General features: G+C 41.4%; 1 protein-coding gene across 1 annotated transcript in view; it reads left to right on the top strand.

The window, feature by feature from the left end:
* Positions 1-1,353: 1,353 nt before the first annotated feature.
* The window catches only part of SH3GL2 (SH3 domain containing GRB2 like 2, endophilin A1), a 57,807-nt gene continuing 35,108 nt past the window's right edge, over positions 1,354-24,052 (top strand). The window contains exons 1-2 of the mRNA XM_060101160.1: positions 1,354-1,416; positions 12,162-12,234. Coding sequence (XP_059957143.1) covers positions 1,408-1,416; positions 12,162-12,234 — 82 coding nt within the window. The 5' untranslated portion in view covers positions 1,354-1,407. The remainder of the gene's footprint in view (positions 1,417-12,161; positions 12,235-24,052) is intronic.

Raw genomic sequence — 24,052 nt, 5'->3', positions numbered from 1 at the left:
CACGCACCGGTTTTTATATTTACTATGCCATTTATTTTCATAACAACTCTGTGTACCATGGCAGTCCATTCCATGCCCTTCCATCATAGCATATTCCTTCTATTAGTGCTGCTGAGGTGAAATCTGGGCCAGAGTGGTGATAGAATTCAGACTCTTGGTTTTCCCAAGAGTGATCTCTTCTAAAGGTTTTCTTGATGGCAGAATGCAGGAGTTAAAGAAAGAGAGTGTAAGGACTATACCTCAGCCCCCTATAAGGGGATATCAGAGCTTCCACGGCCAGAAAGATGGAGCCGTGTATCCCAGGACCCTTTTAGAAGGAGGTAACCCAAGCTCACTTGAATGACCCAAGTTGTTACTGAGGTTGCTGCAGGTCTGGCCATGGTGGGGATCCTCTGCAAAGACCCTCAACACAGTGGCTATTAAAGGAAATGAAAAATTATACTTCAGTATCTGTGTGTGATAACTTTATGTAGCACAGTGACATCTTAGTAAAAAGCATCTAACTACCTTTACAGTTATTTTAAGAGGAATGAAATTCTGGTGTCATTAGCATTTAATATTTCCTGTCTTTGATGAAATTAAAGTATCTTCCTTGTGATCCCTTCATAATTTTTATTAGACTTAATCTGAGTCTTTATTTCAAAACAGAATAGAATATCTAATCTTTTAATGAACATGAATTCTACATGTGGAAAATGACCACTGGCATATGTAAATTGATGAAAATAAAGTGTATGATAATGGGAATTGATTGGGTAGCAAAGAAGTATCCTCAGCATCTTTCCACATAGTTTATCTTATGTATATAAGGATGTAGACAGCTACAGGGAGATTTATAAGACTACTATTTAAGTCCTTTTATCTGAAGATCAGCTAGGCTGATATTTTTCATACCAGTTTGATAGATGCTTGTGATTATCTGTTCAACAGCCCATTGAGGAATAGGTTGAAGATGTAGCAATTTTCTACCTAGGTAGCATTTTAGATCCATTATCAGAGGGAAATGATTATTGTATGATGCTATTGTCCCTTGGAACTTTCAAAATGAAAACGTTAGTGATTTGATAGTTGTGTGATGATTTATATAATAGAAAGAGCGCTAGGGTTGAAATCAGAAGATATAAGTTTGAATTCTTGCTTCAGTACCTACCAGATGCATGGATTTTGGTAAGTTGTTCATATCCGCTGAGCCAAAGCCGTCTCCTATGAAAATGGGACGGCCCACCTACATCAGAGAATAGTTATGAGATTGTATTAGATTATGTTTGTCAAAGTGCTTAAAACTTGTGACACATATTTTTAAAAGAAAATGTATTTATAATTCCTTTTTTGGGTTATTTTCTACAGAAAGTGAGTGAAAAGGTTGGAGGAGCTGAAGGAACCAAGCTAGATGATGACTTCAAAGAGATGGAAAGGGTGAGTCTTCATCACTCAGAGTTCCCTTGACATAAATTGCCCAGCATACTAAGTGGAGAAGAGAGAAAGGAAAGGGGAAACCATTCTCCACTGGTACCTGAGAATACATTTTGTTATTCTTAAAAGTACTCTCCTTTTAGTATATATTTTAAAACAGGAAACGTAAAGTATCTGCTTTTTTTACTATCCTAAGAACAAAGCCTTCATGAAGGTGAAATGTCATAATGGATTTTATCATTACTTTTCCAAATAGGGGGCAACATGGAGCTTGTGTTTGAATTGAGCTGGGGTGGGATGAAAAGAGGAGAAGGTGGGGAATGATGTACCAAATGTTTTGGGGAGAGATTGAGTCACTTTCTAGCTTTCGAGAACTTTCCTGAGGGGACTGTGCCAGCCAGAGGCAGCATGTGTAGTGAACACAGTGGTGAGCCAGTCTGACCTTGGCCTGAGCTCCACTTCTACTGCCTGTTGCACAAGTCAGCATATTGCTCTGAGCTTCTGTATTTTCATAAATGTAAAAGGAGAATACAAATTCGTTCTTCAGAGACTTTTATTAAGGATTAAAAATAATATAAATAATTTAACATTCATCCTTAAAAGATAACAGGTTCTCAGCAAGTGAGAGTGGAGGTGGTGAACAAAATAAGCCTTTTCATTTTTCTTGTGACAGATGCCGTATTTTCTCTTTTACTTTTCTTTCACTTTGAGACTGTCCATAGAAAGAGATACGTAGGCTTATGATGGAGAGTGGGTATTGCATTGTGCAATTAATTATTTTAGATTTTAAATTGTGGATGAGTAAAGGATCTGGGAATACAAACCCTGCACTTGAACAGAGAGGATGGCGAAAGCCTGTGATACCCAGAAACCACATTTTTACTTTCTGCCCTGTCTTTTTCAGTTTTTCTTCTGAAGAGTTCATTGATGAATACAACAAATTCTTGTTTTGTACCTCCTCTGAGACAGGCACGTAGGATATAGTAGTGAACAGGATAGATAAGATTCCTGACTGCATTAAATTCATAATCTAGTGGGGAAGACAGACTTTGGACAAATACTGACCAGTGTGGCAAGGGTAGCGAAACATGGCACTAGAGAAGCTTGGAACAGAGTAAACTCACCCACATAGGTTGGTCAGGGAAGACTTTCCTGATATTTAAGTGAGGATATAAAGGATGAGTAAGAGTTAGCAGAGCCTAGTGCGTTTCTAGTAAAGGAAACAGCAAGCAAGAGAGAACCAGACAGGGACTTCTGTGGTGGTCCAGTGGCTAAGACTCCGTGCTCCCAATGCAGGAGGCCCAGGTTCAATCCCTGGTCAGGGAACTAGATCCCATGTGCTGCCGCTAAAGATCCCGATGCCGCAACTAAAAGATCCTGCAAGCTACAACTAAAGATCCCACATGCTGCAATGAAGACCCAGTGCAGCCAAATAAATAAATAAATATTAAAAAAAAGAGAGAGAGAGAGAGAGAGAGAACTGGACATATTTGAGTTCCTGAATAAAAGATGAGTTGCTGAGAGACAGGAATCTTGTGAAATGAGACTGTTTAGTGTTTACCTAGCTGGCATTTCTGGCTCAGTTCTTGAGATGGACCTCACTGATAGAATAGGGAGCCTCACTGACAGGAGATTTAATGAGTCTCCAGAACCCGACACACCTGCTCAGAATGACTTGGCTTTGACTCCTCTGCTCGCCATAGTCCCCATAGTTCCACACCCCTCTTTATGAGCAGCCCTGTGGGTCTGTTCATTTGCACCAATCTCTGTCTACACCTATTCTTCCTTCGTCCCCCTTATCCTTTGACGTCTCCCTCCCATCCCCACCCTGAAGGGAGTGTATAATATTCCACGTGGCCAGTGCCCTGTCATTAATGACAGATTAGGCAGGTGTTTAGGAATTTAGGACTAAGGAATCAGAATTTGAGTCCTGCTTTCAGCCTCTGCCAGGACACAAGGTAATAAGCTTGGTAGCCCATTGCCTAAACTGAGACAAACTAACTTTCTATTTCTTTTCTTTTTTTTTTTTTTTTTTGTGTGTGGTACGCGGGCCTCTCACTGCTGTGCCCTCTCCCGTTGTGGAGCACAGGCTCCGGATGCACAGGCTCAGCAGCCATGGCTCACGGGCCCAGCCGCTCCGCGGCATGTGGGATCTTCCCGGACCGGGGCACGAACCCGTGTCCCCTGCATCGGCAGGCGGACTCTCAACCACTGTGCCACCAGGCAGCCCTAACTTTCTGTTTCTTAAATGAGATTAAAAAGAATAAGAAATTTGGAGAACAGTGTTTATAACTGAACAACTAATTAAGCCTTTGAATCCATGCCAGTCTTGCAAAGTAATTGAAATAAAAGAGGATCTTACAAATATTTTACTTCAGGCAAAGACCCACAGATGTCCCTCTGAGTCTGTTGGTAAGGTTTATTTCTCCTGTTTCCTAGAAAATAATGAGTTTCTGAAGCTTTTATTTCAAAATCTAGATATTACCGTAATAAGGTTTTGCTGGCTGAAGAACACACTTGTGGTTTTGTATTTGGGTTTATAACTAAGTAGACTGAGAGATTTAGATTTTAGTGAGGTGTGGAAATTGTTTTTTCCGCTTCATTCCACACATCTTTTGCCTTATCTCTACTCATGTTAAATTCACATTAAAGGTAGAGGTTTCTGTGGTAATTGGAAAGCACATGCTTTAGATTTAGACTCCAAATCTGTTCTGTTTACGTGTTTATTACACACACAAACATTTTAGCTCAGTGTTCCCAAACCTACAGAAGAATCACCTTTCCATGGTCAATTTCCTGTTCATCAAGCATTTAGAGCAGAGAGACCTTTGTTCACTGTGTTCTCAGAGGTGCAGTGAGACAACAAAATGAGATAAATTAGAGGTTTGCGTCACGCAGCACTACTGGGAGAGAGAAGTGCGTATTCCTAGAGATTGTTTCCGTCATCAGCCACCGCATCCACTCTCCTGCTGAGATACAGTAAAATTACCATGTGCGTCTCTTAGCCCTTGTAGCCTTCCCGTCCCGGAGCTGACTGGGTGGACTCTTTCCCGCTGTGTTGTCGCTGCAGGAACCCTGCCTGTAACCATTTCTGTCCTCCTCCTAAGTGCCTGCATGGAATTGTTTCTTTGTTCATTTTAAATGGTATTTGTTGCTTACAAGCTTCCTCAAACACAGACTAAATTTCTTACCATGGTACAGACATTGTGTGGATTTTTTTCTTTGAAAAGCTGCAGATTTTTTGTCAAGAGGAAGCACTAGAATTTGAAGGACCTCTGGTTTCTTCGAAATTTACATCAGTTGCTGCAGTGATTGTGTTTGTGTGTGTGTGTGTGTGTGTGGTTATGTTCATTAATTCACATGGAATATCTGTAAATGTGTCCATGTGGCAGGCATCCTGCTGGGCACCAGGAATACAAAGATGATTAAGGTACAGTTCCTGCCTTCAGGAGCTTCCAGTTTTGATGGAAGAAATAGAAACATAAATTAGTGTCTTATGGGACATGGTGCTTGATGCCTTGGGAAGTATTTTCATGGAAGACCTAACTCAGGTTGGGTAGATGAGTGGAGGCTTCCTAGAAGAAAGGGCACCTGAGCTAAATCCTGAAATTTTCTCTTGTTTCTGTTTATATGAGTAATGTAGGAAGAAGTCCAAGCCAAGGGGTACAGTGTCTCTTTTAGCAGCCTGAAAAGTATCATGGGAAATCCCTGCTGTTGAAACCAGGAGTCCTCAAGTTGAAAGCATGGCTATAGACCATTTTTATGAGAATGGAATTTTTCTGAAGGGGCAGCCTCAAGTTTTAAGGAAAGCAGATGTTGAGAAAGAATGGAAAGATTGTCATTCCTTATACGAGTAAGAGAATGTATTGTTTGCAGGGCAGCCTGTGGGGGAAGCGCTATAGGAGAATGTCCATGGTCATTATCTCCATATACTTAACCAGTCATTGGGTGGAGAGGAGCTAGATCCTTCTGTTTAAGCCCAAGTGGTAGACTAGAATTAATGAGTAGAAGCTATGGGGAGATAGATTCAGACTCAACATAAGAAGAACTTTTTGTTGTCGGAGCTTTTTAAATAAAAAAGAGCCTTGGGGATTACTGAATTCTCCATCACTGCCCATGTTTAAAGAGAGGCTAAACCCACGGTTCCCACATTCTGTGTGAAGCACAATAGTAGTCATCTCCTTCAAGTTTTGTGGCAAGTAATTTGTTACTAATGTCATTTTTAATCATGTCAGTCTCACTTGGATTCTAGTGATCTATCCCAAATGGGAGAGAAAGGAGTAAAGTCCCAGCCAGCATGCTCAGAGTTTCACATATCCCTGAGTGCACCGTGGGCACCTGTCATATACGTGAATGTCTTCTTCATGGGTGTGGTGGTAAAAGAGAAGGTGTGGATTACTGTACTGAGACACTCACTTGCTGGTGTGGAACTGTAGGATGGGTGGGAGCCCCAAATAAGATGAGCTTTAAGGACATTTTTCTGCTTACCCTGAAATTTAGTGAAGACTAGCTGCTTCTCAATTACGTGTTTGCAGCATGTTTCCAAGCCAATGTTCATTAAAGGTAAATGCCTAAGAAGATTAACAAAAAAATACATTGGGGCAATCTCAGCCTAATGTGTTGTTTATTTTTGTTTTCAACGCACAGTTCATTAATCAGGCTTTCCAAATACATAAGGTAACTGCTGTAAAGTAGAGCAATCTGGGGACAGGTACATTAATTCTTCCATATCAGTAGGGGACTATTAAAACATCCCCTTATTGGACCAGCCTGTATTTCACTGGCAGACAGACTTTCCCAGGATACTGTTTTCATCGTGTCTCTGTGATTTGTTTAGTAAGGTGTTCTCCTTCAGGTCCTGTCCTTTAAGTGGGTGTGCATTCACTCTTAATAGATACATTTTCTTAATTTCAGTGACAGAAAAATTAAGAATTTGAAAGATTTTCATGTTTCATATGACATTTTAACATCTTTTTGGCGTAACCCCTGTAAGTTAGCCTGTGTCTAACTGGGTGCTTAATTCATCTATTTAGTATTGATCACTAAACCCACAAGCTGTCTGTGCTCCATTTTAAGATGTCCATTTAATTTTTCTTAAACTCTGCTACTGTGTCCCTGTGACAGCATCTGGTATAATGCAGTGTCTGATGATGTGAAGTCATATCTTTCAGTCCGTTTGTTAGTCCACAAAGAATTCTGTGTTTGTCACCTGTGCTGCCACCTGTGTTCAGGAAACAGTGACTGCTCCTTTTCCAATGGGGAAGGGTAATGTTCAGATGCCTCAAAACAGTAGCCCCATTCTAGTCAATCTGGTGCCTTTCGGTTCTCTTGTATCTTGTCTCTAAAGACTGAGGCAGCTGGTGAAATGATGGGCATCCGTAGATTCAGCGTGGCGTGCCTTTGTGAAAGTAGAACCTTAGCACAGGGAGCAGCAAACTTTTTCTGTAAATATATTAGGCTTTGTGGGCCAGAGGGCGTCTGTGGTCTGTGTTGCAGCTCCTCACCTCTGCTATTGAAGAGCAAAAGCAAGCATCGGTGGTATTTGAATGAAGGAGCATGGCTGTGTTCCAATAAAATTAACCCAAGGACACTGAAATTTGCATTTTGTATAGTTATTATGTGCAACAAAAGTCTTCTTCTTTTGAATTGTTCCAACTGTTTAAAAATCTAACAACGGGGGCTTCCCTGGTAGCACAGTGGTTAAGAATCCGCCTGCCAATGCAGGGGACACGGGTTCGAGCCCTGGTCCGGAGAGATCCCACATGCCGCGGAGCAACTAAGCCCGTGCGCCACAACTACTGAGCCTGTGCTCTAGAGCCCATGAGCCACAACTATTGAGCCCAAGTGCTGCAGCTACTGAAGTCTCGCACCTAGAGCCCGTGCTGCGCAACAAGAGAAGCCACTGCAACAAAGAGCAGCCCCTGCTCGCCGCAACTAGAGAAAGCCCGCACAGCAACGAAGACCCAGCGCAGCCAAAAATAAATAAATATTTTTTTAAAAAAAGGAAAAAACCTAACAACAGGCAGTGGCCCAGATTTGGCCCACCGACCATGGTTTGCCAACCCTTGACTTAGCATGAGAAGGGAAATGTTATAGTGAGTAAAGCGGGTTGAGAGAGCTGTTTCTCTCCCTACTCATAGTTGTAAATTACAAGACTGGATAGTGGAGGAAGAAACTGCTAATGTATTGAGAGTTGCTAAAATCTTGCTAATGAGAAAATTGAATTGAAAAGACCAGAGGAATATGTGCCTATGCTTTTACTTTGAGGAAAAAAACCCAGAACTTATTTCATACAGATAAGTTTTTATATCCTGCAAACATGCCTGTATCTTATATAGTTAGCTTCACCTCCTCTAAACAGCCTTCCCTAATGACTCCGGGCCCCAATCCAGACAAGGGTAGTTGAAGAAACAGAGGCTCAGGTGCTCACAAAAATGGAAGTTGCCCTTTGGGACACATCAAAACTTGTTTTCAAGCAGTAGGAAAATTTGAGCATTAAGGAAATCATTAGCTACATGTCATAAGTTCAGAATTAAGCCGTGCTGTTCTCAAATGGGAATAAGCTCTTGCCAGTTATAATAAATTATTTAAGTGGAAATCTTCTTAGTTCATGGTAGTTATACTAGGCCTGTTAATAAGAGGGTATATGGTTGGACATTGACAGTTGTGGTGTATAAATAGTATTCCTAGCAAGAGCCTGACAAGGAGCATTTAAGGGTCTTACAGGGTGATGGCCTCACCTTGTCCATGGCTGACACAGTATAGTTTTGTTTAGCAAAAAGAGTTCTGGACAAAAAGAGCACAGAGATGGAGAGAAGTTGGATGTTGGTCAGCCTCCTACTGGCTGAAGTCATTGGGCGATCCAATTCCTCCAGCATTCTTCCTTGGAAACCGTGTCTGACCCATGACCTTTGGAACTATATTTCTTCCCATGATAGTTGCTTGGGTTGTGTGACCTCAGAGAATTCATTTCCCTTCTCCAGGTTCAGACTGGCATATTTAAAAAATCAAGGCTTTGGACTGGATGCTCTAGTGGCCTTGTTCTCTTATGCTTATTAACTCTGTCAAGTGTAAAATCAGGAGTAAGATCCTAGTAAATGAATTTGCTAGTAGCTCTTGCCTGTTTGGTGTATGTCCTGAAAATGCATTCTGCGAATTATTATATTGGATAAAGTTGTTTTCAGAGGTGGATTGCAAGTGAAGGTTATTTTATGTTCTGATCAAAAGGGTTTAGCTAGAAATTTCTCTAGATTGATATCTAGATCAGGTACCTGAAAGTGTTGAAGGAATCTGCCTCAGTGGGCACAAGATCTGGGGTTGTATGGACTCTTCCCTGGGAGACTTTGGCCAAACCATGGGGGACACTGAGCAGCTTTTATTCTCATTCTTCTTCTAAGGTTGAATCCCACTTTGGGGACCAAATGCAATGCTCTAATGTTGTTGTCTCCAGTGTCTCTGTGCCTCCCCCAAGACCACTGGCTTTAGCCAAGCTAATAGCTTCTATTTATAGAGACTGAGTACTTGGGCGGCCTATTTACAGAGCCCAGAAGGGAAAGGCGGTTTCATTTCGCAAATGAGAACCACTCTTCATGCTTTCCTTGCTGACTTGCCCATGGACCACTCCAGATATACACTACTGGCACCCAGCCTCTGTAGAGAAGCCAGTGTAACTGAGGGCATGTGGTCAAACAACTTAGCCTGGGACAACCTCCCTTTTGCAGAGGCCCAGGGTAGAATAGTTCTTGTGAATGAGTTTCTGTAGACTTTGAGGACTTTCAAAACAAAACCAGAAGGTGAGCTGGAAGGTGCTTTCCTCCTGGTCCTGTGTGGTTGGCCTCTGCCAGGTCTCCAGCTCCATCTAGTAGATGGTACAGAGAGCTTTGCAGCTCTGACTTGGTGTCTCTCTTCAGGTCAGGAGATGTCCCTGTTGCCTTTTTGTGCTTTCAAGAAGTATTGGGTGGTAGTTAACAACACATACGCTGGAGCTGGAATTGGGCAAGTTTCTTAACCTCTGTGTATCTATTTCATAAGGCTTCTGAGGATTTAGTATGTAAAGGTATTTAAAGCCCTTGGAACAATTTCTGACAAATATAAAACAGTATATGATGATGGTGGTCATGATTAGGATGCACTAATTTTCAGAGGGTAGAGATGGGGGAAAGTTAGAAATTGGTTAGCTTCCTCATGTCAGATGAGTTCAGAATACCAAGTCGTCACTGGCCAATTCAGTTCCTCTGGCACTCTCCCTTAGAAACTTTGACATTTGGAACTACTTTTCTTCCAGTCATAGCCACATAGGACATTTGGATACATTTGACATTGAATGCTTTAAGCCCTGTCATATAGTCAGCAGAAGATCTGTGTTTTTGTCCTATCACACATGTAACCTGGACTTTGAGCCTGTTTTTTCTGCACACACCCTTTGACTTCATTTCCATTACGTTGAGTGCATAGTGGTTGGTTGGCATGTTGGTAATACTTCCAGGACCTCCGTATATGGCCACACAAGTTCTGCACTGTAAAACTCTGGGGGACCACTATTTATTGCAGAACTAAATACTACTTAGCCACATACTCAAATCTAAGCTGTATTAAAAACTCAAGTTAACCAAAAGAATGTGGTACAGGGTTCACATGTGGGCAGGCATCTCTTAAATAGGAACACTTTTTAAGGTAATTTTATACCATGATGACCTCATAAGAAAAAATGTTTCCTCTATTAATCACAGTAGTAGCAAGCTCCTTACACACACAGTATCTGACTGCCATGGAAGGGGAGATGATTAAGTATTGAAAATCAAAGCTGAAAGATAAAATCTTCTGGTTATGGTTTGGTTTCTGATTATGAAGGAGAAGAAGGCTTACACAGACATAGAAAACAAATACATGGATACCAAGGGGGAAAGGGGTGGGGTGGGAGGAATTGGGAACTGGGATTGACACATATACAGTACTGATGCTGTGTATAAAATAGACAACTGATGGGCACATACTGAATAGCACAGGGAACTCTACCTAATGCACTGTGGTAACCTAAGTGGGAGGCAAGTCCAAAAGGGAGAGGATATCTATATGTGTATGGCTGATTCTTTTGTTGTGCAGTGGAGGCTAGCACAACATTGTAAAGCAACCATATTCCAATAAAAATTAATTTAAAAAAAAAGAAAGAGAAGGAGGCTTGCCCCATCCACAAAAGGTTGATTTTGTATGTAGGTGCAGTAGGTTACAGAAAAATTGGAATTGAGGGAGGAGCCCTTGAACTCTAAAGAAAACAACGAAGTCTCCTTGAACTTAATTGAGATCTGATATTCTGCCATCAAAAATTAATTCCCTTCATTCATACTTATGTATTCCATGTACATACCTTGGATAGGAGGATGCACTAATTTTCAGTATTCATTTACCCTGCAGAGTGAATGAATGGACCACACGTGTTGATAAGAAAAGGATTTCATGGGGGAATGTAGAGAGGACCTCATTGCACGGCCTCTTCATGTGGTAAAAAGGGTGCAACAGAGAGAGGACATGGTGACTTGCTGAGTTCAAATACTGACCATTCAGAATTTTGCAAGGATAGACTCTAGGACCAAGGTTTTAATTTAGAGTTAACCAAAAGTTCAAGAACTGATTAGAAGTGTTTGCTCAAGATTTTTATGTGCTTGGGGTGTTCTCAGAAGTTAAATAAAAACTTTCCCTCTCTTACTTGAACAAACAGAGTCGATGTTGCATGTTTCTTTCTTTAGAACAGTGAAACATGCCACAATGCCTGGCTCTCTGTAGACATCCAGTAAATGCCTCTGGGGCAAAATATGTTTCATAGCTGCACCTTTTTTTAAAAATTTATGCTTATTTTATGCTGTATTTATTCCTGAGTCATATATTTTTGTTTCTTCAGTTTCTTTTGGGACATCTTCTTCTTCTGTGCAACCTCCTCTTCAGGTTTAGGTACAATTTGCTCTTTTTCAATAGGGATCATCTTAGTGTGGCAGAGAGGGCTCAGGTAGGGGTTAATTTGTCCATGAGCTCTGTAAGTCCAGGGCCCATCTCGGATTCTGTTCACCTGGATGTGCTCGATGCCAGAGACGCTACATCAAAACGCTTAAGTGTAACTTTACTCTCCGCATTTTTAAGCATGTGTGGCAAAAAATTCACTCTTTCTTGGGTCATGGACCCTCTGTCCAGCCCCACTCTTTGATCTGGATGGATACGCCAGCCAACTCCAACATTGTAATGATGTAATGTAATGTAATAGCATGCATTGCTTCTGTAAAGTGACATCTTTCAGAGACTTGGTGGCTTTTTGGATATGCATACCCTCTATGGCCTGGCCAGCTTCATGGGTGTTCCTAAAGTGAACGTGAAGATTTGAACCTCTTGATTTTCAAGATTTTATGGGGTTTTCTGTGTCAAGTGAAGAGTGAACCATTCTCAGAGACCACATCAGGCAACTTCCAGTGAGAGGAAGCTATATCCACCTTATTTTACCAGGAGATAAGGAAGTATATTTTGAAACACATTTTAGGAAATTAGTAGGTTCCTTTTTGGGTAAATGGGCTTTCCAAGTCTTGATGGAACACAGCTGAATGCAAAGCCAGTGTTACTTCTGGCAGCTCTGTGAGCCCCTCATCTTCCACCGCAGGACTTCTTGCTAGGTTGTACAACCAGTGGTTGTATATATACTCAGGCAAAAACTATGTTTCTAAAGCTAATAATTTGCATCATTTAGAATATTTATTTTCTCATTTCAGAAAGTGGATGTCACCAGCAGGGCTGTGATGGAAATAATGACTAAAACAATTGAGTACCTTCAACCCAATCCAGGTAAGGGCTCGTTTTATACTTTCAGGGGGGTATCCCTCCAGGTAACTTTTTGGTTCTCTTTGGTAGGCAGGCTAGGTTTGGTGTCCTTCTGCTTGCTCTGTCCTCCCTTCTGGAAGTTCAGTGGCTTCAGGTGGAGCATTTTGACTAGGAAGGGAGGACTTTTTAGGTTCACACTGAAGTAACTGGGGGCTTCTGTGATATTTTATCTGGCTGTAGTGTAATTAACAAACAGCACTGTGTGGACAGCGTGGGTGACACATGATGTCAGGGTAGGTGCAAGCTGTTATTAACTGAACACTAATTTGAAAGAGATTGTAAGAAAGAAAATTGGGAGAATTTTCAGATAAAACATAGTAATTCACCAAAGGTTTGAAAAAGTAGGAAGTTGAACGGTTTTTGTGAAATACAGAGGGTTTCTGTCCATACGCATCACTGAAGTCTTTGGAGGGTTGTTCTTTGTTCTGATTTTTCTCCAAGCACATCACAGATCAGCACTTGTTCTTGCTAACCTGTTACACTCTTAAAAGAAGGGAGTTATAATAGAGCTGTACCTTGAAAAGAGAACCAGGCAGCAGTGGGGGGATCGTGAAGAGCACAAGATGTAACAGAGCAAAGCAGCTGATACTCTAGACCTCCTCAGCACTCTTCCTGAGTAGCAGTTCCTAACTGCAGAGTATAGAAACTTGAAGCAAGGTTGAATATATTTAAGTAAAACGTATGAATATTGGGAAAACTGCATATCTTGAGACCAGTTTCTTTGGGAGTTTCAGGCTGTGGTTCCTGTGTCTTTGGTGGTCCTAGGGGAGATGGTTCAGGCACTGTGTCAGCCCCACTGTGTTTGGATTCTGAGCATTAATGGGTGAGAGATAAGAAAAGGAAATACGTGGGATAAGAGGAGGCAGACAAGCACAGTCAGTGCTGACCAGCTCCCTACTGCCTTCTGCTGCTGGCTGCAGCTTTTGCTCAGCCCAAACTGTGGGAATAACATTCTCAGTTTTTTAAAAAAAACTGCCTCAGAGATGGGATTATGTGAGGAAGGAAAATATTGAAGTAAGTGATAAGCCATAGGAACCAGGCATTTAACTGATAGTAGACCAAATTGTTGGCAAATTAGGCAACGAATAGCAAAAATGAAGTTTCCAATTTTTGCTTGCAGCCTTCTTCATGACCTCTGTATTCCACAGAGATTCAAGGATCTCTTATCTAAGAGGTCTTCACCTGTTCCTAAGTATTTAAACAACTGTGATAGGTCAGTTTTGAAAAGAGAACTGCTCGCCCCAAGTCTCACGGTAAGAAGTTATTGTTTAGGGAAGGATGTTTTTGTCTTTGTCTTTGAGTAGAACCTTGAAGTGCCCCCTCATTTCCTGGGATTTATGCATGAATGGTGCTAGGATTACTTAGCCCTGCTGTTGTAGGGCTAATATATTTTTTTTAACATCTTTATTGGAGTATAATTTCTTTACAATGTTGTGTTAGTTTCTGCTGTATAACAAAGTGAATCAGCTATACAAATACATATATCCCCATATCCCTTCCCTCTTGCATCTCCCTCCCACCCTCCCTATCCCACCCCTCTAGGTGGTCACAAAGCACCAAGCTGATCTCCCTGTGCTATGCGGCTGCTTCCCACTAGCTATCTATTTTACATATGGTAGTGTATATATGTCCATGCTACTCTCTCATTTCGTCCCAGCTTACCCTTCCCCCTCCCTGTGTCCTCAAGTCCATTCTCTATGTCTGTGTCTTTATTCCTGTCCTGCCCTTAGGTTCATCAGAACCTTTTTTTTTTTTTTTTTTTAGATTCCATATATATGTGTTAGCATGTGGTATTTGTTTTTCTCTTTCTGACTTACTTCACTCTGTATGAAAGACTCTAGGTCCATCTACCTCACTACAAATAACTCAATTTTGTTTCTTTTTATGGCTGAGTTATATTCCATTGTATATGTGTGCCACATCTTTTTTATCCATTCATCTGTTGATGGACACTTAGATTGCTTCCATGTTGTAGGACTAATATTAAATGTAGGGGAAGAGAGGGAAAGTATAGTATTTATTGAGCACTAATGCATTTTTAGTATGTCATTAGTTAAATACACTGTCTTCTCTCTAAAAGTAGCTGTTTTTTTCCTGATTATAAAAAGAAAACACAGTTGAAAAATTCATAGTATAGAAAAGAAACTAAAAATCCATGAACACAGATCTTTGGTGGGGACCCATCTGTGTTCCTGAGTATAATGGAATTCAGGTGTATGGAGGTATGCTGTGTTGAATAGGATGTCCCTCAAAATCCAGGGCTACCCAGAACCTCCAAATGTGACTTTATTTGGAAATAACATCTTTTGAGATGTAATCAGTTAATGATCTTGAGATGAACTCATTCTGGAGTTAGAGTGAGCCCTAAATCCAACAACTGGTGTCCTTATAAGAAGAAGAGAAAACACAGAGAGACACAGGGCAGAAGGCCATGTGAAGACAGAGGCCAAGATTAGAGTGATGCGGCCACAAACCAAGGAATGCCAGGAGCCACCACAGCTGGAAGAGGAGAGGGAGGATTCTCCCAGAGAGCCTCAGAAAGAACCAACCCTACTGACACCTTGATTTCAAGTGTCTTGAACTGTGAGAGAGTAAATTTCTGTTGTTCTAAGCCACACAATTTGTGGCAATTTGTTATGGCAGACCTAGAAAACTAATATAGTAGGCTAGCCTAATTTTCCTCAGGAAAAAACAAGGGCCAGAGAATTTAAGAAACTTTCCCAAAGTTACACACCTGGGAAGGGATGAAACCAGGATTGGAACCCAGGTCTGATGTCCCTGAGCCCAGGAACTTTCCATTGCACAGTCCTGCTTCTGAGAAGAATGGGTTCTTCATTTAGGTTCAAAGGGTACTTTACTTTCAGAGTGGATATGACAGAAATCCAGAAAGGGAACAAATTGTGGGGTTGAGACTTATTTTTATTTTAATAAAAAAGATAACAGGAGGAGGTAATTGGGGGAGATTTGAATTTTTAGAAATGATGTATTTTTAACAGAATCCTGAATGTGCTTATTAGCTACCAACATATTGGTTTTATGGCTATTTAAAAATTGAATGAATATCTGCCACCAAGGCGAACAATTAAGGCCATCACCAGGCGATCACAAGTTGGTTTCAGAAAAGCAGTTATATATGGGAAGGGCACATATTTATACAAATAAGTGTCATCTAGAAGGGTTCAGAGTAAAACAAAATTTCATATGCTCATTCTTCAAAATTTAGATAATTTGTGTTTAAGTGGCTTATAATAGATATGACTTAGTTCCTCCATGAATTTCTTGCCCTGAGAGCAGACATTGGCTAGAGCTCCTGAAAGGTGGCTGATCCAGTACACTTGTTCAGAATGCAAGTGTCCTTGCGAAGGGGACACACGAATCTAGCCAACACCCAGAGGCTCCCAGTCCTTGGGCACAGAAGAGCAGAATATTCCCAAACTCATGCTGTTTGATAAATGCTTTGACCACTCAGCCTCTCTGTGACCCCAGAAACTGGGTCAACCAATATGGATCACTGGCTTCTGGCCCTGAATAAGCAAGATCTGGCCAGGGTCAGGATAGGGGCTTATGCAAAGTAACAAATTTACCTGGACAGGCCAGTAGGATCTGTGGAAATTAATGCTTTGAGGGTACTTTGAGAGTATCTTTTATTTGATTCATACTGTAGGATTCATTCTGGCTTTCACATCTTGTGGTTATGGAGCATACACATCTGTATAGTCTTGAAACTCAATTCCTATTGAAATGATGACCAAAGAGAGTTGGATTACTTTTTTTGAATCTGTAGCTGTGCTCTGTGTAGGCCCCCCCCATCTGCTCTTGCCCACCTCCGGAGTGATATTTTAAAAGGCAGACCTGATCATGTCATCATCTTTCACAAAACCCTTCAATGGATTTTCACTGCTTTTAGGATTAAGTTTTACCATTTTTAACAAGGCTCAAAGGGCCCTTCCTACATGGTCAGCCTGCCCTTTCCCCTCTACCTTGTCAGACAGTCTCCTCAGGTCCAGCATCAAGGTCATTTAGAAGCCTTCCTGAAGCCCTGACTGCATTAGGTTCCACTGTCAATGAACCTCTCATGACCCCAGCTGCTTTTCCCTGGTGGCACATGCCACACTTACTGTAATTGCATGGTGTGTGTGCTTTGGTTTGTCCTCCCCTGTAAGGACAGGGCTCTGCCTGTCTTATTGCCCACCATCCCCCCATATGCCCCCAGGCTCCAGCTCAGTTCCAGGCAGCCCGTGACATTTGGATATTTGAAAAAATGGATTATGAAGCACAGTTGATACTCAGTGGCTAATGTGATAAAACTGCTATAATGTAAAGGAGAGAAGGAGAAACTCTTCCTTTCCCCTAACCCATCAGCTCTACCCATGTAACCAAGATTTATCAAATGCATTTACTTTTATACAAGAACCTATGCAATTCTAGATGTAGTGGGGGTAGACACAAAACCAAGATTGGGCCCCTGCCCCCTGGGACCTCACAGTCTAACAGCATAAAGTATGTATACTCTGAGGAGAGCTGCCCAGAGGCCTTCATGGCTAATTCCTTCTGGAAATTCCAGCTAACTGATGAAGTGAGGAGGGGTGAGTGGGGTCACAGGCCTGCAGGTGTGGCCTGCAAAGGCAGGGCTTTCAAGGACATACAACAGAGAGCTGTAAAGTCTTTCAGCTTGGACTGTGAAATGATTCTGACAGGAACAACATAAACCAGTACAGATTTCCAAGCTGCTTAGATAAGAAATAATTTGAACTTGAGAAGTCCTGTGTAATTCTATTGATTGTGAGCCCCTATTCTCATGGTATCTAAGAGCAAAGATCATTGGAGAAGATATAAATCAGTTTTATTTTTTTTTAAATGAATTTATTTATTTTATTTTATTTATTTATTTTTGGCTACATTGGGTCTTCCTTGCTGTATGCAGGCTTTCTCTGGTTTCAGCGAGCGGGGGCTACTCTTCACGTTGCGGTGCGCAGGCTTCTCATTGTGGTAGCTTCTCTTGTTGTAGAGCATGGGCTCATAGCACACAGGCTTCAGTAGTTGTGGCACATGGGCTCAGTAGTTGTGGCATGCAGGCTCAGTAGTTGTGGTGCACAGGCTTAGTTGCTCTGTGGCATGTGGGATCTTCCCAGACCAGGGCTCCAACCCGTGTCCCCTGCATTGGCAGGCAGATTCTTAATGACTGTGCCACCAGGGGAGCCCCGAATCAGTCTTCTTATATGAGTATTCTGATGCCTTGTGGGGGGAAAATAAATCAGCAATGTCCAATAGAAATAAGATGCAAGGCACATGTGTAATTTTGCATTTTCTACTAGCCATATTAACAAAAGTAAAAAAGAAAGGTAGAGAAGAAGCAAGAAGAACTACAATCCTGTAGCCTGTGGAACAAAAACCACATTCACAGAAAGATAGACAAGATGAAAAGGCAGAGGGCTATGTACCAGATGAAGGAACAAGATAAAACCCCAGAAAAAGAACTAAATGAAGTGGAGATAGGCAACCTTCCAGAAAGAGAATTCAGAATAATGACAGTGAAGAAGATCCATGACCTCGGAAAAAGAATGGAGGCAAAGATCGAGAAGGTGCAAGAAATGTTTAACAAAGACCTAGAAGAATTAAAGAACAAACAAACAGAGATGAACAATACAATAACTGAAATGAAAACTACACTAGAAGGAATCAATAGCAGAATAACTGAGGCAGAAGAACGGGTAAGTGGCCTGGAAGACAGAATGGGGGAATTCACTGCTGCGGAACAGAATAATGAAAAAAGAATGAAAAGAAATGAAGACAGCCTAAGAGACCTCTGGGACAACATTAAATGCAACAACATTCTCATTATAGGGGTCCCAGAAGGAGAAGAGAGAGAGAAAGGACCAGAGAAAATATTTGAAGAGATTATAGTCGAAAACTTCCCTAACATGGGAAAGGAAATTGCCACCCAAGTCCAGAAAGCACAGAGAGTCCCATACAGGATAAACCCAAGGAGAAACATGCTGAGACACATAGTAATCAAATTGGCAGAAATTAAAGATGAAGAAAAATTATTGAACGCAGCAAAGGAGGGAGGAACTTCAAGATGGCAGAAGAGTAAGGCGTGGAGATCACCTTCCTCCCCACAGATACATCAGAAATACATCTACATGTGGAACAACTCCTATAGAACACCTACTGAACGCTGGCAGAAGAACTCAGACCTCCCAAAAGGCAAGAAACTCCCCACGTACCTGGGTAGGGCAAAAGAAAAAAGAGTAAACAGAGACAAAAGAATAGGGACGGGACCTGCACCAGTGGGAGGGAGCTGTGAAGGAGGAAAGGTTTCCATACACGAGGAAGCCTCTTCACAGGCGGAGACTGAAGGTGGCGGAGGGGGGAAGCTTCAGAGCCGCGGAGGAGAGCACAGCAACCGGGGTGCGGAGGGCAAAGCGGAGAGATTCTGGCACAGAGGATCCGTGCCGACCAGCACTCACCAGCCCAAGAGGCTTGTCTGCTCACCCGTCAGGGGAGGGCAGGGGCTGGGAGCTGAGGCTCGGGCTTTGGAGGTCAGAACCCAGGGAGAGGACTGGGGTTGGCTGCTTGAACACAGCCTGAAGGGGGCTAGTGCCCCACAGCTAGCCGGGAGGAGGTCCGGGAAAAAGTCTGGAGCTGCCAAAGAGGAAAGACACTTTTTCTGGCCTGTCTTTCCTGGTGCACAAGGAGAGGGGATTAAGAGCGCCACTTAAAGGACCCCCAAAGACAGGCGCGAGCTGCGGCTATCAGCGCGGACCCCAGAGATGGGCATGAGATGCTAAGGCTGCTGCTGCTGCCACCAAGAAACCTGTGTGTGAGCACAGGTAACTCTCCACACTGCCCCTCCCGGGAGCCTGTGCAGCCGACCACTGCCAGGGTCCCGTGATCCAGGGGCAACTTTCCTGGGAGAACACATGATGCACCTCAGGCTGGTGCAATGTCACGATGGCCTCTGCCGCCGCAGGCTCGCCCCGCACTCCATGCCCCTCCCTCCCCCCGGCCTGAGTGAGCCAGAGCCCCCAAATCAGCTGCTCCTTTAACCCCGTCCTGTCTGAGCGAAGAACAGACACCCTCAGGCAACCTACACACAGAGGCAGGTCCAAATCCAAAGCTGAACCCCTGGAGTTGTGGGAACAAAGAAGAGAAAGGGAAATTTCTCCCAGCAGCCTCAGGAGCAGTGGATTAAAGCTCCACAATCAACTTGATGTACCTGCATCTGTGGAATACCTGAATAGATAATGAATTATCCCAAATTGAGGAGGGGGACTTTGGGAGCAACGATATATATATTTTTTTCCCCGTTTTCCCTTTTTGTGAGTGTGTATGTGTTTGCTTCTGTGTATGATTTTGTCTGTATAGCTTTGCTTTTACCATTTGTCCTAGGGTTCTGTCTGTCCGGTTTTTTTTTTTTTTTTTTACTGAAAAACATTTTTTTCTTAATAATTATTTTTTCTTTTAATAACTTTATTTTATTTTATTTTATTTTATTTTATCTTCTTCCCTCCCTTCCCTCCCATTCCCTCCCCTCCCCTTCCCTTCCCTCTTTTTTCTTTCCCTTTTATTCTGAGCCGTGTGAATGAAAGGCTCTTGGTGCTCCAGCCAGGCATCAGGGCTCTGCCTCTGAGGTGGGAGAGCCAAGTTCAGGACACTGGTCCACAGGAGACCTCCCAGCTCCACATAATATCAAACGACAAAAATCTCCCAGAGATCTCCATCTCAAGGCCAATATCCAGCTCCACTCAATGACCAGCAAGCTACAGTGCAGCACCCTATGACAAACAACTAGAAAGACAGGAACACAACCCCATCCATTAGCAGAGAGGCTGCCTAAAATCATAATAAGGCCACAGACACCCCAAAAACACACCAACAGATGTGGCCCTGCCCACCAGGAAGACAAGATCCAGCCTCATCCACCAGAACACAGGCATTAGTCCCCTCCACCAGGAAGCCTACACAACCCACTGAACCAACCTTAGCCACTGGGGACAGACAACAAAAACAACGGAAACTACAATCCTGCAGCCTGCGAAAAGGAGACCCCAAACACAGTAAGTTAAGCAAAATGAGAAGTCAGAGAAACACAGAGCAGATGAAGGAGCAAGGCAAAAACCCACCAGACCCAACAAATGAACAGGAAATAGGCAGTCTACCTGAAAAAGAATTCAGAATAATGATAGTAAAGATGATCCAAAATCTTGGAAATAGAATGGAGAAATACAAGAAACGTTTACCAAGGACCTAAAGAACTAAAGAGCAAACAAACAGAGATGAACAACACAATAAATGAAATTAAAAATTCTCTAGAAGGGATCAATAGCAGAATAACTGAGGCAGAAGAACGGATAAGTGACCTGGAAGATAAAATAGTGGAAATAGCTACTGCAGAGCAGAATAAAGAAAAAAGAATGAAAAGAATTGAGGACAGTCTCAGAGACCTCTGGGACAACATTAAACACACCAACATTGGAATTATAGGGGTCCCAGAAGGAGAAGAGAAAAAGAAAGGGACTGAGAAAATATTTGAAGAGATTATAGTTGAAAACTTCCCTAATATGGGAAAGGAAATAGTTAATCTAGTCCAGGAAGCACAGAGAGTCCCTTACAGGATAAATCCAAGGAGAAATGCACAAGACACATATTAATCAAACTATCAAAAATTAAATACAAAGAACAAATATTAAAAGCATCAAGGGAAAAATACCAAGTAACACATAAGGAGATCCCCATAAGGTTAACAACTGATCTTTAAGCAGAAACTCTGCAAGCCAGAAGGGAGTGGCAGGATATATTTAAAGTGATGAAGGAGAAAAACCTACAACCAAGATTACTCTACCCAGTAAGGATCTCATTCAGATTTGATGGAGAAATTAAAAGCTTTACAGACAAGCAAAAGCTAAGAGAATTCAGCACCACCAAACCAGCTTTACAACAAATGCTAAAGGAATTTCTCTAGGCAGGAAACACAACAGAAGGAAAAGACCTAAAATAATAAACTCAAAACAATTAAGAAAATGGTAATAGCAACATACATATTGATAATTACCTTAACTGTAAATGCATTAAATGCTCCAACCAAAAGACATAGACTGGCTGAATGGATACAAAAACAAGACCCGTATATATACTGTCTACAAGAGACCCACTTCAGACCTAGGGGCACATACAGACTGAAAGTGAAGGGATGGAAAAACATATTCCATGCAAATGGAAATCAAAAGAAAACTGGAGTAGCAATTCTCATATCAGACAAAACAGACTTTAAAACAAAGACTATTACTAGAGACAAAGAAGGACACTACATAATGATCAAGGGATCAATCCAAAAGATATAACACTTGTAAATATTTATGCACCCAACATAGGAGCTCCTTAATACATAAGGCAAATACTAAAAGCCATAAAAGGGGAAATCGACAGTAACACAATCATAGCAGGGGACGTTAACACCCCACTATCACCAATGGACGGATCATCCAAAATGAAAATAAATAAGGAAACACAAGCTTTAACTGATACATAAAACAAGATGGACTTAACTGATATATATAGGACATTCCATCCAAAAACAACAGAATACACTTTCTTCTCAAGTGCTCATGGAACGTTCTCCAGGATAGATCATATCTTGGGTCACAAATCAAGCCTTGGTAAATTAAGAAAATTGAAATCGTATCAAGTATCTTTTCTGACCACAACGCTATGAGACTAGATATCAATTACAGGAAGAATTCTGTAAGAAATACAAACACATGGAGGCTAAACAACACACTACTTAATAACCAAGAGATCACTGAAGAAATCAAAGAGGAAATCAAAAAATACCTAGAAACAAATGACAATGAAAACACGACGACCCAAAACCTATGAGATGCAGCAATAGCAGGTCTAAGAGGGAAGTTTATAGCAATACAATCCTACCTTAAGAAACAAGAAACATCTCAAATAAACAACCTAACCTTACACCGAAAGCAATTAGAGAAAGAAGAACAAAAAAAACCTAAAGATAGCAGAAGGAAAGAAATCATAAAGGTCAGATCAGAAATAACTGAAAAAGAAATGAAGGCAATGATAACAAAGGTCAATAAAACTAAAAGCTGGTTCTTTCAGAAGATAAAAAAAATGATAAACCGTTAGCCACACTTACCAAGAAAAAAAGAGAAGGACTCAAATCAATAGAAATAGAAATGCAAAAGGAGAAGCAACAACTGACACTGCAGACATACAAAGGATCATGAGAGATTACCACAAGCAACTCTATGCCAATAAAATGGACAACCTGGAAGAAATGGACAAATTCTTAGAAATGCACAACCTACCGAGACTGAACCAGGAAGAAATAGAAAATATGAACAGACCAGTCACAAGCAGTGAAATTGAAACTGTGATTAGAAATCTTCCAACAAACAAAAGCCCAGGACCAAATGGCTTTACAGGCGAATTCTATCAATCATTTAGCGAAGATCTAACACCTACACTTTGCAAACTCTTCCAAAATATAGCAGAGGGAGGAACACTCCCAAACTCATTCTACGAGGCCACCATCACTCTGATACCAAAACGAGACAAAGATGTCACAAAGAAAGAAAACTACAGGCCAATATCACTGATGAACATAGATGCAAAAATCCTCAACAAAATACTAGCAAACAGAATCCAACAGCACATTAAAAGGATCATACATTATGATCAAGTGGGGTTTATCCCAGGAATGCAAGGATTCTTCCATATATGCAAATCAATCAACGTGATACACCATATTAACAAATTGAAGGAGAAAAAACATATGATCATCTCAATAGGCAGAGAAAGCTTTCGACAAAATTCAACACCCATTTATGATAAAAACCCTCCAGAAAGTAGGCATAGAGGAAACTTTCCTCAACACAATAAAGGCCATATATGACAAACCCACAGCCAACATCATTCTCAATGGTGAAAAACTGAAACCATTTCCTCTAAGATCAGGAAGAAGACAAGGTTGTTGCCCACTCTCCCCACTATTATTCAACATAGTTTTGGAAGTTTTAGCCACAGCAATCAGAGAAGAAAAAGAAATAAAAAGGAATCCAAATCGGAAAAGAAGTAAAGCTATCACTGTTTGCAGATGACATGATACTATAGAGAGTCCTAATGATGCTACCAGAAAACTATTAGAGGTAATCAATGAATTTGGTAAGGTTGCAGGATACAAGATTAATGCACAGAAATCTCTTGCATTCCTATACACTAATGATGAAAAATCTGAAAGAGAAATTATGGAAACACTCCCATTGACCATTGCAACAAAAAGAATAAAATACCTAGGAATAAACCTACCTAGGGAGACAAAAGACCTGTACACAGAAAACTGTAAGACACTGATGAAAGAAATTAAAGGTGATACATATAGATGGAGAGATATACCATGTTCTTGGATTGGAAGAATCAACATTGTGAAAATGACTCTACTACCCAAAGCAATCTACAGATTCAGTGCAATCCCTATCAATCTACCACTGGCATTTTTCACAGAACTAGAACAAAAAATTTCACAATTTGTATGGAAACAGAAAAGACCCCGAATAGCCAAGGCAATCTTGAGAAAGAAAAACAGAGTTGGAGGAATCAGGCTCCCTGACTTCAGACTCTACTACAAAGTTACAGTAATCAAGACAGTATGGTACTGGCACAAAAACAGAAATATAGATCAATGGAACAGGATAGAAAGCCCAGAGATAAACCCACACACATATGGTCACCTTATATTTGATAAAGGAGGCAAGAATATACA

This window comes from Mesoplodon densirostris, chromosome 6 (genome assembly GCF_025265405.1).
Source record: "Mesoplodon densirostris isolate mMesDen1 chromosome 6, mMesDen1 primary haplotype, whole genome shotgun sequence".
NCBI classification, from domain to species: domain Eukaryota; kingdom Metazoa; phylum Chordata; class Mammalia; order Artiodactyla; family Ziphiidae; genus Mesoplodon; species Mesoplodon densirostris.
The sequence above is the reverse complement of the archived record's forward strand: the minus strand, read 5'-3'. Positions and strand labels throughout refer to the sequence as shown.